Raw genomic sequence first — 18,825 nt, 5'->3', positions numbered from 1 at the left:
TCGGAGGAACAACCCGGTGCCTCGTGGCGGTGGCGGCGGCCGCCCGACACGTGTTTATATGCTTGGTACAACAGAGGGGGACAATGCTAAAGGCGCATGTATTATATTTACGTTTGCATACGTAATAATATTGTTTGACTTTGAGTGATTAGATGCTTCATATATTTGAATTAATTGAAATGTATGAATGTGGTTAATTAATTCTTAAAATTGTGAAAATATGAAATGGACGAATTTCGAGGACGAAATTCTTTTAAAAAGGGGAGAATGTAACAACCCGAACACAAAAATTAAAAGAAAATAAATATAAAATAAAGGGAAATAAAAAGAAAATTGGAAAAAATTGGATTTTGGCTAGTTTAGGAGAAAATTGGCAACGATTTTCTAGAGAGGACAGAAAACCAGCGACGGTTTTCAGAATTTACCGCAAGGTGGTAACTGGGTAAATGATAAATCTGGGGTGGTTAAAGATAAAACCGGTGATGGTTTTCTGGAGGCCTAGGGAAATTAGCGACGGTTTTCTGCGCAGAGAGGGTTATAAGAAAGTCCTGCAAGCATTTTGTAAAGGAAACCCAATTTCCTTTTCTTTCTTCTCCGAAACCCTACATCTGCCCTCTTGATTTTCTTCGATTCTCACTCCACAAAGGATTATTTTGACAATTCGGAACCACCACGAGGTTCATGGGATCATTCTCTATAAAGCTACCGAAGCATATCATTGATTTGGGATTTTGGGGCACCATCCCAAATTCAGGGTAAGTGAGATATTTTTTAGTCTTATTATTAAATTGAAGTATATGGGACCAAGGAAGCATTAAATGAGTATTTTTTTGAGATTTGTGTAAATTAGGATTTTTGGAATACCTGGTCTCGTTTTTCGTTTGGCCTAGGCAGAAATTTGAGGAGTAGGTAAGGGGAAAACGTTATAGCAGCTTTTTAATTAATTTTAAATCGGTTAAATTTGAGTTTAAAATTATACATATTTAGATATAATTATCTGAATGGGTAGGTTGTTGGAACAAAAATTATTTTTATAATGTATATTGTATTTAGGAAAAATTTGTGTAGTATGAAAATAACTTTTATAATTAAATGGTTGTGAGTACTACTTGATTACAACTGTTGTTCGCATGTGGTTACAAATTGAGTTATAAATTCTGCCTGGTTATGAATATTGTTCAGCTGTGAAAATTGTTGGATTGCAAATACTCTGGTGAATGCGTTGATGTGCCTAGATGATTGGTTATGCTATGGATGTGTTTTGTGTTATGGTTCATGTAAATTGCTATATAGCATTGGCAGTGGTATGAGGAGGTCGTTTTATCGTACCTGATATAAATCATCATATAAGGTTGGCAGTGGTTTGAGGAGGTTGTTATATGGGCATTTATATTAAGGGGGTAAAACATTGGCAGTGGAATGAGGAGTTTATTTTACCGATTTATTATGAACGAGGTTGTGTGTGTGGATTTGTAACTTGTGTGGTTGTGGTGCCTGTGTGGGCCACAATGTATTCTGTGAAGGTGTTAGTTTTGTGTGGACCAGTCCTGTGTAGACCGTATGTTTTGTATGAATGAAAGTCTTGTGTGGACGATATTTCTGTGTGGTTGATAGTCCTATGTGGACCGGACCTGTGTGGAACGTATTTCCTGTGAGGATGTGAGTCCTGTATGGACGTTATATTTTGTGTGGATATGGACCCTATATGGGTGTGAATGAAGTATGTGTGTATCCTGTGTGGATTGGTTATGGTATGCGTATATAAGTGGAATTTTGTGAAATGATTAGCGTTGGATATGTGTAACTTTAATTACATAAGTATTTATGGTAAAGTAGAATTCTCCACCCGAGTGCTTGATGAGAAAGGCGAGTGTGCCGGTAATTTTATGCTAATACTAGAGTAGAGGAAAGCTACTTGTATGGGCGAGTAAGCTTCCCTATTATCGGATACTTTACCTGAATACATAACCCGAGAGCTTACTGAGTAAGGTGTGTGCTCTAGTATTAGTATTAGAGTAGAGGGAAGTTACTTGTATGAGCGGGTAATCCTCCCTATTCTCGGGAATTATCAGTAAACATAATTATGAATGTGTGTATGATATCAGATATCCATGTTGCTATTAATGATGTGACTTCTCAACATCTATGTTATTGATTATTAGATAATTATTTTTGGTATGTATTGAACTCTCTGTCATACACAGTTATAGCTTTTTCTTCCTTACTGAGAGGTGTCTCACCCCACCAAATTATTATTCTTTTTAGGTCCTTCAAGTGATCGAGCTTAGACAGCTCTTGGGCGGGGTTTAGTTGTGAGTGGTTAAAAGAACGTGTTTATATATAGTTTTATGTTGAAATTTTCCTGGTTATGTAATATGGAGGATTCGGTATACTCTTCTATGGGTTTATTTGTATATGTATATAGAACTCTGGTATTTTATTTGAGGTTGTCTATTTAGTTCTGCTGCGTAAATGGTATCAGAGACGTATGATTGGTCTCATAACACTCTAGGCCCCGCTTGGCGGGTTCAGGGCATTGTAGTCCTAACTAATAAAATAATAAATTACAAGCCCAAAAGGCAGATGTCGTCGTTCCGCTTTGCTCCATTTCCCACATCAGCCTACTTTCTCTGTACATGCGTTTTACTCGATATGAGCCACATATTACAAAACTTTTATTAAAATGCATTCTCTCCGTCCTTCTCTTACACAGACAATATCTCATTTGTGACTAGTGTTGACAATTTGTGTCGATGAATGGTAAATTATTCTTATATTTTTCTACTTTCAATCATAACATCGTCCTTTATTTCTTTTTCCTCCTCCTCCTCCTCTTTCTTATTTTTTGCTTTATAATCTGGATATTTGCAATATGCAATTGATAGCTGTTTTTTTTTTTTTTTTCTTTTTGTTCTAAACGTATAATTATAAACATTGTTGTTTGTCTTAATTAATAGGAGTGGTAAGATTTTTGTTATTTTCTGCTTAGCGATTTATGCTGATATTTGTGGTTTCTGTTTTTCTTCATCTATCGAATGAAGGTTTCTATTGTTAATCTCTACGATTACTTACATAAATACCTTCAAATATCAATAATATTTACTATTAATGAGAGGAAGTTAAGGCTGTTTTCTATCTGCCACTTTTCCTCACATTTATTATCTTTTTAAAAGCCTTTTTAATCCACAAACATTAATTAAATTATTATTTTTAAATAATGGGTAAATTGGTATATTGACAAATCTATAGATAATTATAAAAATATATCTTCTTTTTCATGTTTGAAGGTGTGTTCTTTTACTATGATGTGCATATTATTTATCTGTATACTCCACTAGAATGGAATTGTGTTGTTCTAGCATCATGTTATGGTGGAATTGTAGAAGTTTTCTGTATGTGATCAATGTCATATGCTCTCTAAATATTATTCATATTATTGCTAATTATGTATTTACTTAATTGTTGTAGAAGAAAAATAGTACGAGAGCATATATTATGAATACTTATATGGATTGTGCTCCATAATGGTTTCATTGTTGTATTTGCAATTGTCATTTTTAATTTTTGCTTTTTATAATGGCTCTTGTTCGGTTGGCTACTTGATATAAATACATGTGCATGTTACTAACAATAATGTGTAGCAGCTTTTATTTATTTTAAATAATTTTTTCGGCTACAATCTACCTTGTGCACCTTTCAATTTTTTGTGATACCAACCTTTCCCCCCCTCCCTCTCTCTCTCTCTCATGAGTACTCTAAATGTTTTAGAAATTTTACGTAGTCTCGTGCACCTTTTTATTTTTTGGATGGATCTATATTGTGTTACGTTTTTCGTATTCAATATTGAGCACTATGAACATTTTAGTAAATATTCATTTTAAAAATTATTTTTAGAAGTATTATCTTTTTTTTAAAAGTTTAAGATGAGTTAATTTTATAATTATCAGGATTTAAAATTAATTATATATACAAAAAACAATATGAAATTAATTGAAATAAATTATAATTCGGTTGTCTGAATTTTAAATTTTAAAAATAGTTAAAAAAAAAATCAAAACAGGTGCCTTGTCTTGCGACATGGTGTTCTACAGGTTGCTCTCATCAACGACGCTGGTTTTCATTGCCACATGGTGTCTTCTGCGCCCGCGTGCCCTTCTTCAGGTTGCTTCCCCACCCGGTAAAAATTAAAAACGAAGTTCTTGCTTCTCGCTCGTAATTTTCTCCAGAATCGATTGCCTCCATCAAAACTCAGCAGAGAAAGAGGGGACCGAGAGAGAAGAAAGAGACGAACAGTTGGAGAGAGACGGCACTGCAGTTGTCTCGCCGGAGGAGCTCGCCGAAGAAGATTGATGGTGGCTCTTTGTCGAAGCGATGGAGTACTTGTCGAAGGGAGGACTCTTCAATAGTTCGATTCTTCGTTGACAGAAGCACGAACGAAAGGGCATTCTGCCCTGTTATGCGGTTTCTTTCATTTTTTCCTAAGAAGGCGCGCCTCAGAAACGCCTTTAGAAACACGCGTACGCATTTCAGGACTTTCGCCTTTTGAGCTACGGCTTAGTGTGTTTTTTGCCCCAGAACGCCTCGAGGCGCGCCCCAGAAACGCTTTTAGAAACACTGCTTATCACACCAATGGATGCTCAAGCAAGAAAGAAAGCCTTGTTTCGTGCTAAACTGAAAGAGCTTGAGCAGAAGCAGGACAAGCGCATAAATTCTCCCCTTGTAAGGTAAATTGCATTGTCTGGCGTATCGACAGACTAATAATAATTTCTGTGCGTGTTATGGAACTATTTGGAAGATTCAACGTAGTTAAGTTTCCTGATCCAGCAAGTTATTTATGTAAAATCATGGTGTTTTAGGAGTGTTTTCTGAATCCTGTTTACAGTATGTTATGATCTTATGATTAATATTATTATTATTTTTTTGCTCTTAAAATAAATTAACATGGAGACTGGGCAACAGGGCTTTTCAGTTTTTGTGAAGTCTTCTTGTTTTTATGTTTTCACAAGATATCTTTTTATTGATTTATGACGTGATGTAAATCCTATAAGCAGTGTTAGACTATGCATGCCATGGAGGCTTCTGCTATGAGGAAGTTTTTGTATCAGCTTGATTAGTTGAAGTTTCTGCGCAGAAGCCTCATTGAGAAATCATTGAGCAGCCCTCTCATTTTCTCTTTGCTGTATTTGTTTGTTTTTTTTAATCGTTTATTTCACTTGTTTTTATTTTTGTTTTTGTTTATTATTATTTTTTTCTTTTGTATGCATTTGTGATGTCACATCCCACTGGATTGTGATTGGCCATGACCCAACCGAGTTAGAGCCAGCAGGACACATGGTATTAAAGCCAAGTTACCAGGAGGTCCTGGGTTCCGTTCTTGTTACCTGCATTTAACATTTGTTTGTGAAAAAATTATGCTGTTTCTCGTGGGTGTTGTTCACTGTTTGTTTTTCTCTCCATGTGCAAATGGGATCCTCGTGCAGGGGAGTGTAAAAACTTGATATACATCTGTTAGCTTTACTGTAATCCCAAGAGAGAATTGGTATTTTAAAAATTAATCCCCTAGGTCAATCCGCTAACAACAGTATTACACAAGCCTAAGGTCAATCTAGTGCGTATAAAATAAATCAGTATATATATTCAGCGGAAATTAAACTGTACAAGTGATTTAATTAAGCACGTACGATAAAACAGTAAATAGAGACGACACCAAAAATGTTATCGAGGTTTGGCAAACTGCCTACGTCCCCGCCTTGATTCACCAGCACAAGGATTACACTATAGGCTCACTTAATGAGTGGAGCGGCACCTAAATACTATGAGGTCAATGAGCACAGGGCTGACCTCAACCTTTACAATCAATCCTTCCGGGCTGGATTACCGTCTCCATATCTGGAATATAATCAATATTCAATACAAGATGCGTACAAATAAAATGTTTCTCAATCAAGCAGATTTGTACTAGCAATAATTAACGCACTACTGAATGATAAGATATGATAAGTTCAATGTAGTTTTAATATCTACTCTAAAAAATAATGCAAGTATAGCAATTAGTGCGTGAGAGTGTGAGTGTTAGGATCTTTGTGTCAAGACAATAATATCAATCACAATATTTAGTAACAAAGATCTTTCACAACACAAGCAAAAATCTCAAAAATAATTTTCTCAAAATAAGCACAAGAGATATTTGAAAATGGTTTGTAAAAAATTATTTTACAAACAAAATGCAATATGAGCTCTTGAGTATTGTAATGATTATGCAAAACTCACAAGCTCAAAGAAGTTTTCCTACGGAAGACTTATTTACGAAGTCTCCTAGAAAAACTTAATGCTTACTCTCAAAATAAAATGAAACTCAATCAACACAAGCAGATGAGGGTGTAAGCTTAATGAGATGAAGACAAGAGCACTCTTACTAAGTGATTTTAACAATAAGAATGAGTAAGAATGAATCTAGGAAACTTGAATATGAAAAATGAAACTTTTGGATTTCAGAGAAAAATTGCTAATTGTTTTTGCTAATCTCATGCTAATCCGTGCAAATGAACCCTTGTATATAGAGAAGGTTAAAATTATAACCGTTGGGAATATGTTGGGTATTATTAATTTGTTTTAAAACCATTTAAGAAAATTAACCCTGTTTTAACTTCGGGTAAAATCTGAGCAACCCGAGAGGGTTGGTCGACCATTTTTATGGTTCGGTTGACTGGGGTGCTCAGTTCGGTCGACCGGGGTGCTTAGTTCGGTCGACCGGGATGAATTTGAACTGGGAAGATGGTTGACCAATCAAAGGCGATTTTGAACCCTCTGAGGTTCGGTCGACCCGACTTAGTTCGGTTGATTGAACTTCATATACTTTGGTCGACTAAGTCGTTTTGAACTTGGAGGTTCGGTCGACCAGGGCATTGGGACTTCCCATGCGTCCCGTTCAGTCGACCAGGACGTTGTAGCACACTTTAAGGTCGGTCGACCGAAGGGTCAAACAATTGACCCTAGGAAGGTTCGGTCGACCGAAGAGCTCTGTGCATTGGAGTTCAGTCAACTGAACATGCCAACACTATGCATTTCGGTCTTATTCCTTTTATGAAATTGTTCCTAATCACATGATACTTAATTCTAAGACAATAGAGAACTTTTTCATGTAGAATTATGGGTCCTACGGTCAGTCTAAGGCCTTTGAGCTTATCTATCCTATCATACATGCAATGTATTAATTATTACAAACCATTGAACTTTAATTATTATAGACCCCGAATAGTACTTAATTAAATTACAATAAATAAAGGATTTGGGTCTTTATTCTCCAAGACTTCATGTGTTCGGATGATCTTGCTAATATGAATTTGCACACAAACTCGGTAAGCATTAAATGTCTGAGTATTTGTCATTATCAAAACAGGGTATGACCTATAAGGTCAATATTCTCTCCTTTTTTGATGATAACAAATAGACCATGCAATAGTGGGTACAACCTTGAAAGACTCCCCCTGACAATATGCATAATGAGAAGTTTAAGGATTTAAAGTTCACATATTTTTCAAAAATATACCCAATTTTTGCCTCTTCTCTCCCTTTTGGCAACATTCAAAAGGGTTATAAGAACTATAAAGCACATAGGCATAGACATTGAGTATGAATCATTTGAATACAAGATATGTTTGAGAAAGTTTTTAGAAATTTCGGCAGCATGCCGTTTGAAAATAGAGCATTTTCCCAAAAATATTCGTATAGAAATGACCTGTTTGAGTTCTAAATTAACAATTTATCCACAACTACTAACTCAAATAGTCTAGTATGATCAAGACATAAAACATAAATATAACTAACAACATACAAGAGATAAGATATTCATGCATTTCAAACCACAAACAGATTCACAAAGCATAAATTAATGATAGATTCAAAGTGATACCAATTTTTATGCCAATTGTTAGGAAGCTCTCCCCAAGTTTGTGCGCTCAATAAGAAATCTAGGAGGCATCTCTACATTGCATTAGACCTAACTCACGTCTAATTTCTATGAATCTATCTTCCGGAAGTGGTTTGGTGAAAATATCAGCCCACTGCTTATTTGTGCACACAAACTCAAGTGTCACATCCCCTTTCTGCACATGATCACGAAGGAAATGATGTCTAATCTCAATATGTTTGGTTCGTGAACGCGAGATAGGATTTCTAGAAATATTTATTGCACTGGTATTATCACATTTAATAGGAACCGTATCGTAGTGTAATCCAAAATCCATAAGTTGTTATTTCATATAGAACGTTTGAGCACAACAACTTCCAGGTACAATATATTCTGCTTCGGCTGTGGATAAGACAACTAAGTTTTGTTTCTTGGAGAACCAAGAAACCAGAGCTTGTACTAAGTAGTGACAAGTGCCGCTAGCACTCTTCCTTTCAACCTTACTATCGGCAAAGTCAGCATGAGTATAACTCACAATCTTACATGTCGTATGCTTAGGGTACCATAAACCTAATTCTACAGTTCCAACCAGGTACCTAAGTATTCGTTTGACTGCTAATAAATGAGACTCCTTAGGAGCGGCCTGAAACCTAGCACACATGCATACATTAAACATGATATCAGGTCGACTAGCTGTGAGGTATAGGAGACTACCAATCATGTCATGATATAATTTCACATCAACAGGGGTTCCTTGCTCATCTTTATCAAGTTTGATGGAAGAGCTCATAGGAGTGCCAAGAATTTTACCATCTTCCATATTAAATTTCTTGAGCAAGTCTCTCACATATTTAGATTGGTATATGAAGGTCCCATATTTAGCCTGTTTAATCTGTAGTCCTAAGAAGAAACTCAGTTCACCCATTGTGCTCATTTCGAACTCACTTTGCATGCATTTGGTAAACTCATTACACAACTCATCATTAGTTGCTCCAAAAATAATTTCATCAACATAGATTTGAGCAAGGAGCATATCATCATTTTTAGATTTGATGAAAAGTGTAGTTTCAATTTTGCCACAACTAAACCCATTTTCTAATAGAAAACCTCTAAGCCTCTTATACCAAGCTCTAGGAGCTTGTTTCAATCCGTACAAGGCTTTGGACAACTGGTATACATGATTAGGATATTTATGATTTTTAAAACTGGGTGGTTGTTCTATATATACCTCTTCATTTATATAGCCATTTAAGAATGCGCTTTTAACATCCATTTGATACAATTTAAAGTTCTTAAAAGCGGCATACGTAGGCAACGTACGAATGACTTCCATTCTAGTTACAGGAGCATAGATTTTATCAAAATCTATCCCCTCTTCCTGATTATATCCCTAGGCAACTAGTCTAGCTATGTTTCTAGTTACTACCCTATTTTCATCCTTCTTGTTTCTATACACCCATTTAGTTCCAATAATAGTATGATCATTAGGCCTAGGAACTAGGATCCACACTTTGCTTCTTTCAAATTGGTTAAGCTCTTCCTGCATAGACATTACCCAAGACTCATCTTCTATGGCTTCCTTAATGTTTTTGGGTTCTTCCTGAGATAAGAAAGCAAAATGGCTAACTAGGGTTCTTCCTTAATCCCCTAGGTCAATCTACTAACAGTAGTATTACACAAGCTTAGGGTCAATCTAGTGCGTATAAAATAAATCAGTATATATATTCAGCGGAAATTGAACTGTACAAGTGATTTAATTAAGCACGCACGATAAAACAGTAAATAGAGACGACACCAAAAATGTTATCGAGGTTCGGCAAACTGCCTACGCCCCCGCCTTGACTCATCGACACAAGGATTGCGCTATAGGCTCACTTAACTTAACGGGTGGAGCGACACCTAAATACAATAAGGTCAATTAGCACAGGGCTGACCATAACCTTTACAACCAATCCTTTCGGGATGGATTACTGCCCCCTCAGTCCATGCCTGGAATACAACCAATATTCAATACAAGATGCGTACAAATAAAATGCTTCTCAATCAAGCAGATTTGTATCAGTAATAATCAACGCACTACCGAATGATAAGATATGATAAGCTTAATGTAGTTTTGATGTCTACACTCAAAAATAATACAAGTATAGCAATTAGTGCGTGAGAGTGAGTGTTAGGATCTTTGTGTCAAGATAATAATATCAATCATAATATTCAGCAATAAAGATCTTTCACAACACAAGCAAATATCTCAAAAATATTTTTCTCAAAATAAGCACAAGAGATATTTGAAAATGGTTTGTAAAAAATTATTTTACAAACAAAACGCAGTACGAGCTCTTGAGTATTGCAATGATTGTACAAAACTCACAAGCTCAAAGAAGTTTTCCTACGGAAGACTTATTTACAAAGTCTCCTAGAAAAATTTAATGCTTACTCTCAAAATAAAATGAAACTCAATCAACACAAGCAGATTAGAGTGTAAGCTTAATGAGATGAAGACAAGAGCACTCGTACTAAGTGATTTTAGCAATAAGAATGAGTAAGAATGAATCTAGGAAGCTCGAATATGAAAAATGGAACTTTTGGATTTCAGAGAAAAAATGCTAATCGTTTTTGCTAATCTCATGCTAATCCATGCAAATGAATCCCTATATATAAAGAAGGTTAAAATTATAACCATTGGGGATATGTAGAGTATTATTTAATTTGTTTTAAAACCATTTAAGAAAATTAACCCTGTTTTAACCTCGGTAAAATCCGAGCAACCCGAGAGGGTCAATCGACCATTTTTATGGTTCGGTCGACTGGGGTGCTCAGTTCGGTCGACCGGGATGAATTTGAACTGGGAAGATGGTCGACCAATCAAAGGCGATTCTGAACCCTCCGAGGTTCGGTTGACCAGACTTAGTTCGGTTGACCGAACTTCATATACTTCGGTCGACCAAGTCCTTTTGAACTTGAAGGTTCGGTCGACCAGGGCGTTGCAGCACACTTTAAGGTCGGTTGACCAAAGGGTCAAACAATTGACCCTGGGAAGGTTCGTTCGACCGAAGAGCTCTGTGTATTGGAGTTCGATTGACTAAACATGCCAATACTATGCATTTCGGTCTTATTTCTTTTATGAAATTGTTCCTAATCACATGATACTTAATTCTAAGACAATAGAGAACTTTTTCATGCAGAATTATGGGTCCTACGGTCAGTCTAAGGCCTTTGAGCTTATCTATCCTATCATGCATGCAATGCATTAGTTGTTACAGACCATTGAACTTTAATTAACACAGACCCCCGAATAGTACTTAATTAAATTACAATAAATAAAGGATCTAGGTCTTTATTCTGCAAGACTTCATGTGTTTGGATGATCTTGCTAATATGAATCTGCACACAAACTCGATAAGCATTAAATACCTGAATATTTGTCATTATCAAAACAGGGTATGACCTATAAGGTCAACAACAACCTACAATCTTAAACTTTTAGGTGAAGTTATTGCCTAAGAGCAGTAATGAAGAGTACCCAAATTTGGTTTTAGTAGTTGTCAGATAAATAAATATATTGGAATATATAAGTGGCGACTGGCATGGTTCAGTTCAATGGAGAGTTGTCCTTTCTTCTTGGATTTGTCCTTCTGTCATTTCATTGAGCATTTAGTCAATATTTCAGTATACTATTACTATTTAAAACAAATCCCCATGGTCTTAACTGGCAACTGGCAAGGTTCATTTCAATGGAGGGTTGCCCTTTTCTTCTTAGATTTGTCCTTTAGTCATTTCATTGAGCATTTAATCAGTATTTCCATATGCAATGACTACTTAAGAAACACATTTTGTAGTCTTATACTTGCCTAGTACCAAGCTTATTTTACACTGGGCTTGATCATTACTTCTGAAAAATTCCTTTTATTAAAATTTTTGCATATGTACCTAATACTAATTGTATGTACATAAACTTTGAACACTCTCGAGAAGAAGCAGAACATGCCAAATACTTCATCTTTTCAAATATATACAAGTTGATTATTCCTTGCTAATTTTGCATGTACATGAGTATATTCGAGCAATGAATCATGCATAGTTTTTTACCGTTGAAGATGAACCTAACAAATATAAGAATAGGGTGGCCAAACCACATCTGAGTATGAAACTTTAACTTACCCTCAATCCCCCCTTTACTGTTGTAGGCATTTACTCTATAAAATGAGTTTAGGTTTTAAATGGTGCATCTCTTTATTCTCATCAAAGTCTCTTTCCAAGACTTCCTCTCGCTGATATCAATTTGTCACAAGGGTATTGTAATGGAGATCAGAATGCAGGAAGTTAAGAACATAATGATAAGAGGAGGCTTTTGAACATCTTGACAACAAGATCGAGGGAGTAGAGTATGTCGATTTCAAGCTTGGCCAACTACTACATTTAGTGTGGAAAACTTTCCTTGGGAGGTTTTGAGTCTCACCCAAGGGACTCATAATCCTTACTTTCCTTTCAAAGAGTTCCAAAAATGGAATGCCATCAAGAATAGGGGAAAATATCCTTTTTATATTCTGAGGACACTTTTGAAACCCATAAGCCAGTCATATCAGTATCTTTGTAACATGTCAAGACATTTGCTCTAGGTAGTTAAATAAATTAAAATAAGCACTCGTATGCTTGCAAAATTTCCAACTTGAATATCAATTTTAATTGCCATCATCCCGAAACCATCTCAATTCATACCCTATTGGGAATTGATATATCCCATTTTGTCCTACAATGAAATTCCAGGTCAATATGTTGTCTGTAGAAATTTATAAGAATCCAAATTGTTTAAGAAACATAGAAACACATTTTTTATTTTTTATTTTTCAACAATGCTGAAGACATGGTTTCTATTCTTTAGCTGATCATGGTAATCTTTTATTTCAAACTGAGCATCCTAGCCAAATTTAGAACATTTCTACTCTTGTTCTCATGACATCTAAGTTCAAAAGGCAACTTGAAATCCTTATAAAATTTGTTGGAAACAATAGTGATATATGACAATGTGATGTAGGAGCTGCATCAATGATATGTAGCCATGAAAGATAGAAGCGAGGAAAGGAGGAAGAAGAGGGAAGAGAGGAGAGAGGAGATGCAAGGCGGAAGCTCACGTTCACTTCAATTTCAAATTCATCAATCAACTTCTACACGACTTTCACACACTATTAATGAGAAAGCCCTTACACCTAAAATTACACATATACTTCTAAAACAACATGAAATTACAAACATACCCCTAAAACACACAAATATTACAAACAAACTCTCAAATACACCTAATCCTACACTAATTAAACTAAACACACAATTAACTACTAACTAAACCTAACAATCTATTGACCCAATTCTTCTTAGTTATTCTTTGTCCTACATCAAATCTCCCCCAGTTAGAAAAAAATTGGCGTTAAATTTTTCAGTGTTGGAGGATAAGAAGTAACAAGAAAACTTGGACTTGTCGAAAGCTAGCGTTTGAATAATACAAGAAACCACAATCCATTGATAGCACCATAGACTTGAATTGAGAATTGGCATTAGTGAACTCATTGGGGATGACGGACTCTACAATAGGAATGCTTGAAAGACTTTGGATGTCTTCAAACACATGCATGCCCTTTCTTGTAGTGTCTTCAAGCTGGTTACCTCTTAACATATTCTTTGTCTTGGTTGGTTGGTCGAGCATACTTCAAAATGATTTTCTTCCCATTAGAGTGGAAGACATGTTCTCAAATCCTTGAGTCACACGCAAATCATCTAGGCAAGGAGAACCGAGGAGTACATGGCCAATATTCATGGGTATGGTATCACACCAAACATTAGAAAATTTGCACCCATGTGGATAGGAACCAAAATTTTTTCACAAACATATAATTTTGAGTTATCAACCCAAGATATTTCATAAGGCTTTGGATTGGGTTTTGTATGAAGTTGTTCGTGAATGACTCCATTTTTTTAGAACCTCATTCATAGGGCATCTTCCATCAATGATGATTTTGCAAGCATTTCCTCCACACTTGAGAAAGGTTTGAAAAAGCTTGGAATTATGCTCAAAGGGCAATAAATGGCAGTCCTTTTTCCTATAATTTGTTGCCATATTTCTGGATTTATGCACATATACACGCAAACATATCACCAAGAGTCCATGTTAAAGTTTAACATACATTGTTGGTCCACAACCTATTAGCTTAAGCTTTTTGGTAAAGTGGTAATCTAACATGGTATCAAAGTAGGTTGCCAGGAGGTCTTGGGTTCTAGTCTTGTTGCCCACTTTTATTGTGTGGTGTTTAAAAAGTTATTGTGTTCCCTATCATGGGTGTAATTTATCGTGTGTTTATCTCTCCATGTGCTGTCAGGCTGCACGTGTGGGGGAGTGGTAAAACTTTATGTACATTGTTGGTCAACCTTATAGCTTAAGCTTTTAGGTAAAGTGGTAATCGGACAGACCTTAACACAATTTGGCCACAATTCTCAATCTATTAATGTTAAACCACAAGTTTGACTCTCAATTTTCAAGAATTATGTCTCAAGTCACCTTTTATCTCGGGTCTCTTGTAGAAACGAAACAAATTCACTAGGAAAACTCACTAATTGCAGCAATAAAACCTGATTTTTGATGTTGGCAGTGACAGTTTCTAGCATTTCGTGTCAAATTATTGCGCTTGCTTGCAATATATTGTGTCTGCAATCAAAATATCATGGAGAAAACTCAAAATATCGCGGTTGGAGCAATTTCTTGCGATTCTAGATTCTAGAACCAGGACAAGACACTGGCAGATTCCCACTTGTGGGTCGTTGATGTGTTGGGTGCATGAGTTGCTAGCGGCGAGAATCCAGCGATGAAACTTGGGGCAAAGGGAGATCAGGGGATGGAGATTGCACTGGTGGTGGTGTGATGAGAAAAGAGCATGAAGTTAGGGAATTTGAGGGGCCATTGGCTGGAGAATGTTTGGCTGGTGCGTGGAAGTCCTCCGGTGGTTGGACAGCGAAGAAATTTTATGGGGGGCCATTGGCTGGAGAATGTTTGGCTGGCGCATGGAAGTCCTCCGGTGGTTGAGCAGCGAAGAAATTTTATGGGCTAGGGTTTCGGGTGGTTTTTTTTTTATGGTATGGGAGGTGTAAGAGAGAAACTTCAAGGGAAGGGGTGTTTGAAAAATGGGACGGCTGGAATTTTTGGAAAAGTTCAGAACTGCTTTTCCTTTTTTCCCCTGAAATTTCAGGGCCAGGAGGATGGTTGAAGGGGATGAAATTTGGGATTGGAATTTAGAGAGAGAGAGAGAGAGAGAAATGGGACACAGCTGGAATTTTTGGAAAAGTTCAGAACTGCTTTTCCTTTTTTTCCCCTGAAATTTCAGGGCCAAGAGGATGGTTGAAGGGGATGAAATTTGGGATTGGAGTTTAGAGAGAGAGAGAAAGCTCTATACCTGAAATTACATATACACCCCTAAAACAACATGAAATTACAAACATATCCCTAAAATATACAAAGACACAAATATTACAAACAAGCCCTCAAGTACACATAAACCCCCAAAATATACAAATATTACAAACAAGCCCAAAGTCTCTATACCTGAAAGAACATATATACTCCTAGCACAATACGAAATTACAAACATAACCATAAAATACACAAATATTACAAACTAGCTCCCAAGTACACATAATCCTATACATGAAACTACAAACACACCCCCAAAATAGACAAATATTACAAACAAGCCCGCAAGTACACATAATCCTGTACTAATTAAACAAAAGAGACAATCAACTACTAACTAAACCCAATAATCTTTTTACCCAGTTCTTAGTTATTCTCCAACAATGGTCTTCACAAGGTCTTGCTTCTACTCCACAATGGTAATTTCTTCTTAGAACTTGAAAAAGAAATGCATATAAGATACATATTTCTTTTATTCATTCCATGTATTGATCCCATCAAACCAAAATCTTCGATGGAATAATTTACTAATTAATTTTACTGCTATTTAGAGATCCATTCTCTATGCCAATTCAATTGAATTCCAAGAATTTGAACACCAATTTGGCATCTGATAGAAGTACTAACACTAGCAACTTACACCCCTGTTAAAAGGCGCCCCTGGGTCACTAGGCTCCTTGCTTTGCGAGGGTAGGGAGAGGGTCATCAAAGTGTACGCACCCTTACCTTGCCCCTGCTTTTATTTAGAGAGGCTGTTTCCTTGGGCTTGAACCTGTGACCAACTGGTCACAAAGGAGCAACCTTACTGTAATCCCCAAGATCCGCCCTCAACTCCCTGCACTGTGTTAAAAGGCGCCCCTGGGTCACTAGGCTCCTTGCTTTGCGAGGGTAGGGGGAGGGTCATCAAAGTGTACGCACCCTTACCTTGCCTCTGCTTTTATTTAGAGAGGCTGTTTCCTTGGGCTTGAACCTGTGACCACCTGGTCACAAAGGAGCAACCTTAGTGTAATCCCCAAGATCCGCCCTCAACTCCCTGCACTGTTATTAATTAAAATTCAATAAAATAGAAAGACCTGTGAAAGAAAGATTTTGGAGTAACCTATCAGATTATTAGCATCTCAAGGCTTTGTGTATACTTTTTTTTCCTTTTATTTTCTGAAGTTTTGAAAAGTTTTCTTGATTTTCTGGGGTGCTTTCTCTCTCCTGATCCCTTCTATTACCTCTTTCTCTCTGGGTTAACAGCAACTATTCGTGCTTGTAGTTTTACAAATTAGCATATTTCTAATATGCTAAGCATTCACCTTTTTCTGTGTTTGAATTTTGGTCCCCAAACTTGTTGCTATTCTCTTTTAATCTCCTTGAGTCCTTGTTCATACTTGTGTTTTCATTTATGCCCCTCCTACTGTAGTTGAATTTAAATTAACAAAAAATGTGCTTCTTATAGCACACTAATTATACAATATAATCTTATACTACCATAAAGAAATCAGCTTCATACAAGAACATTATTAACCATGCAAATTGCGCAAATTTAAATTAGTTTAGTGTTAATCAAGTTATAGGATCATCTAATCTGAAGGACCTCCCTTCTTCCTTTGCATCTCTAATTTTATTCTTTTTCTTTTTAAATAATGTTCTTTGCTAAGAAGGAATGGTCTAAGAGTGAATTTTGATGCTGCAGACCTGTGTTTACTACATTTCAAGGCTATAAACTTCTACAATGATTCTGAATTTAGTCTGTTAACAAGTTGAATTGATTTGTGTGGAAGTGTAACGAATTATTGTAGAAGTTGAAGAGTTTAAGGCACTGTTTGTTCCAGCAAAAAAGAAAAAAAAGTACCGCTGGATAAAACTGAAATTAAGCCCTTAAAATGTCTATCATATTTAACATTCCTGACCTCCTTTAAGTGTTCATTGCATGTTATCGAGTACACTAGAAATTACAAAAATCACTGAAAAATGCTACTAAATCATTTTTTGGATAAGAACATTTGGTATGTAAATTTTTTTGAAAGAACAGTTTTATTTTTATTTTTTTAAATGACCTAAATGAATCAGTTTTGATATGAAATAATGCGTAATGTGAGACATTCACATGTGATGTAGCAAGGTTTTCTAAAACTGCATTGAGCTTGTTACATATATAATTGAAAAGGAGTGCTTCTTAGACTGTTAGACATTCAAAATTGGTTGGTTGGTTTTTTTTGGTTAAAATCATGTGAGGTTAGGAAAGGAAGAAACAACTTACAAAAATTGGAAGAAATAGGTGATATAGAGTTTATCAAGTTTGGTATTAATTTAAAATTTTATGTAAAACTTGAAATAGAGCAGCAATGGACAGATGGGATTTTGCCGATTCCTGTGGAGGGGATTGATGGGAAGGATTTAGAAGCCCAACAACTATTGGATAAGTTAAGGTTTTGGCTGTCTGGTCCTGGAGGAAACAAATTTCATTTGGATGGTGGCACAAGAAAGGTGAAGAAATGCCAGCAGGAATCAGTGAACTTGCAGTGTTCTGTGAATTACTACTGCAGGGGTTTAAAGAGGGGTTTTCTTAGTTAGTTTCTGTTAGTTGTTTCATTTTCCTTTGCTTTTTTCTTTCTTTCTTTCTTTTGGCTGTTTCTTTTTCACTTTGAGGATGTCTTGTCTCCTCTACGGCTGTAATCTCTCTCTCTCTCTCTATCTCTCTCTTTTGGAGAAGATTATAATATTTTTGATATTCTGTCTTAATACTTTTTCTTTTACTGTAATTTTTTTTGAGTACAATATTTGCAAGATAAAATGTTGAAGCCTAGAAATATTCTAGTCTGTATAAAGAAAAGATGAATACTACTTTTGCATGTTAATTGAATTGACCTGTTGCTAATATTGACAAATTTCTTAGCTTTCTTATGTTATGTAAGCAAAAAATCTGAGGAATAATATGGAATATGAATTTGAAGATAAAATGCTTCTAGCACAAAGTAAGAAATTAGTAGCTGGCTCAAAGCTGGAAACTGGTGCACATTTTGGGATTACTTGGTTGAAGTGATCTTCTCAGCTATTTCATTCTTTATTTATGCTTACTCTTTTCTTGCGAGCCTGTGTTTTAAGAATAGATGCATTTGAAATGAGTCTCTTTTAGTATTTTTAGCTTCATAGCACTATAGCAGTTATTTTTTGAAAGATGTTTTTCAATTATTATTTTTTTTTGAAAGAAATACCCCTTTTCATTGAGTCAGTTGTTTTTTTCCAAGAACCTGTTATTATAGTTCATTGTGTTTTCTAGAATTTATGACAGTGAAAATATAGGTTTATTTTGATGTATTCTTTGGTGCATTTGTACTGGCATGCTGCCCTATTATGATCTTTTGACTTAATTAATTTTTAGTTTAACTTATATGTTGGTACAACAACAACAACAACAAAACCAAGCCTTAGTCCCACTAAGTGGGGTCGGCTATATGAATCCTTTTCCGCCAAT

The 18,825-nt window shown here is 35.8% G+C and overlaps 1 protein-coding gene across 6 annotated transcripts in view; it reads left to right on the top strand.

The window, feature by feature from the left end:
- The first annotated feature begins 4,053 nt into the window (after nt 1–4,053).
- Nucleotides 4,054–18,825, top strand: part of LOC131160405 (protein ABA AND ROS SENSITIVE 1) — a 38,908-nt gene continuing 24,136 nt past the window's right edge. For all 6 annotated transcript variants that reach the window (XR_009138033.1, XR_009138032.1, XR_009138031.1 and 3 more), the window contains exon 1: nt 4,054–4,724. Coding sequence is in view for 2 of the 6 variants with exons in the window: in XM_058116065.1 (XP_057972048.1) it covers nt 4,630–4,724 (95 nt within the window). In the remaining 4 variants the exon portion in view is untranslated. The remainder of the gene's footprint in view (nt 4,725–18,825) is intronic.

Source organism: Malania oleifera, chromosome 7 (genome assembly GCF_029873635.1).
Source record: "Malania oleifera isolate guangnan ecotype guangnan chromosome 7, ASM2987363v1, whole genome shotgun sequence".
NCBI lineage: Eukaryota > Viridiplantae > Streptophyta > Magnoliopsida > Santalales > Ximeniaceae > Malania > Malania oleifera.
The sequence above is the reverse complement of the archived record's forward strand: the minus strand, read 5'-3'. Positions and strand labels throughout refer to the sequence as shown.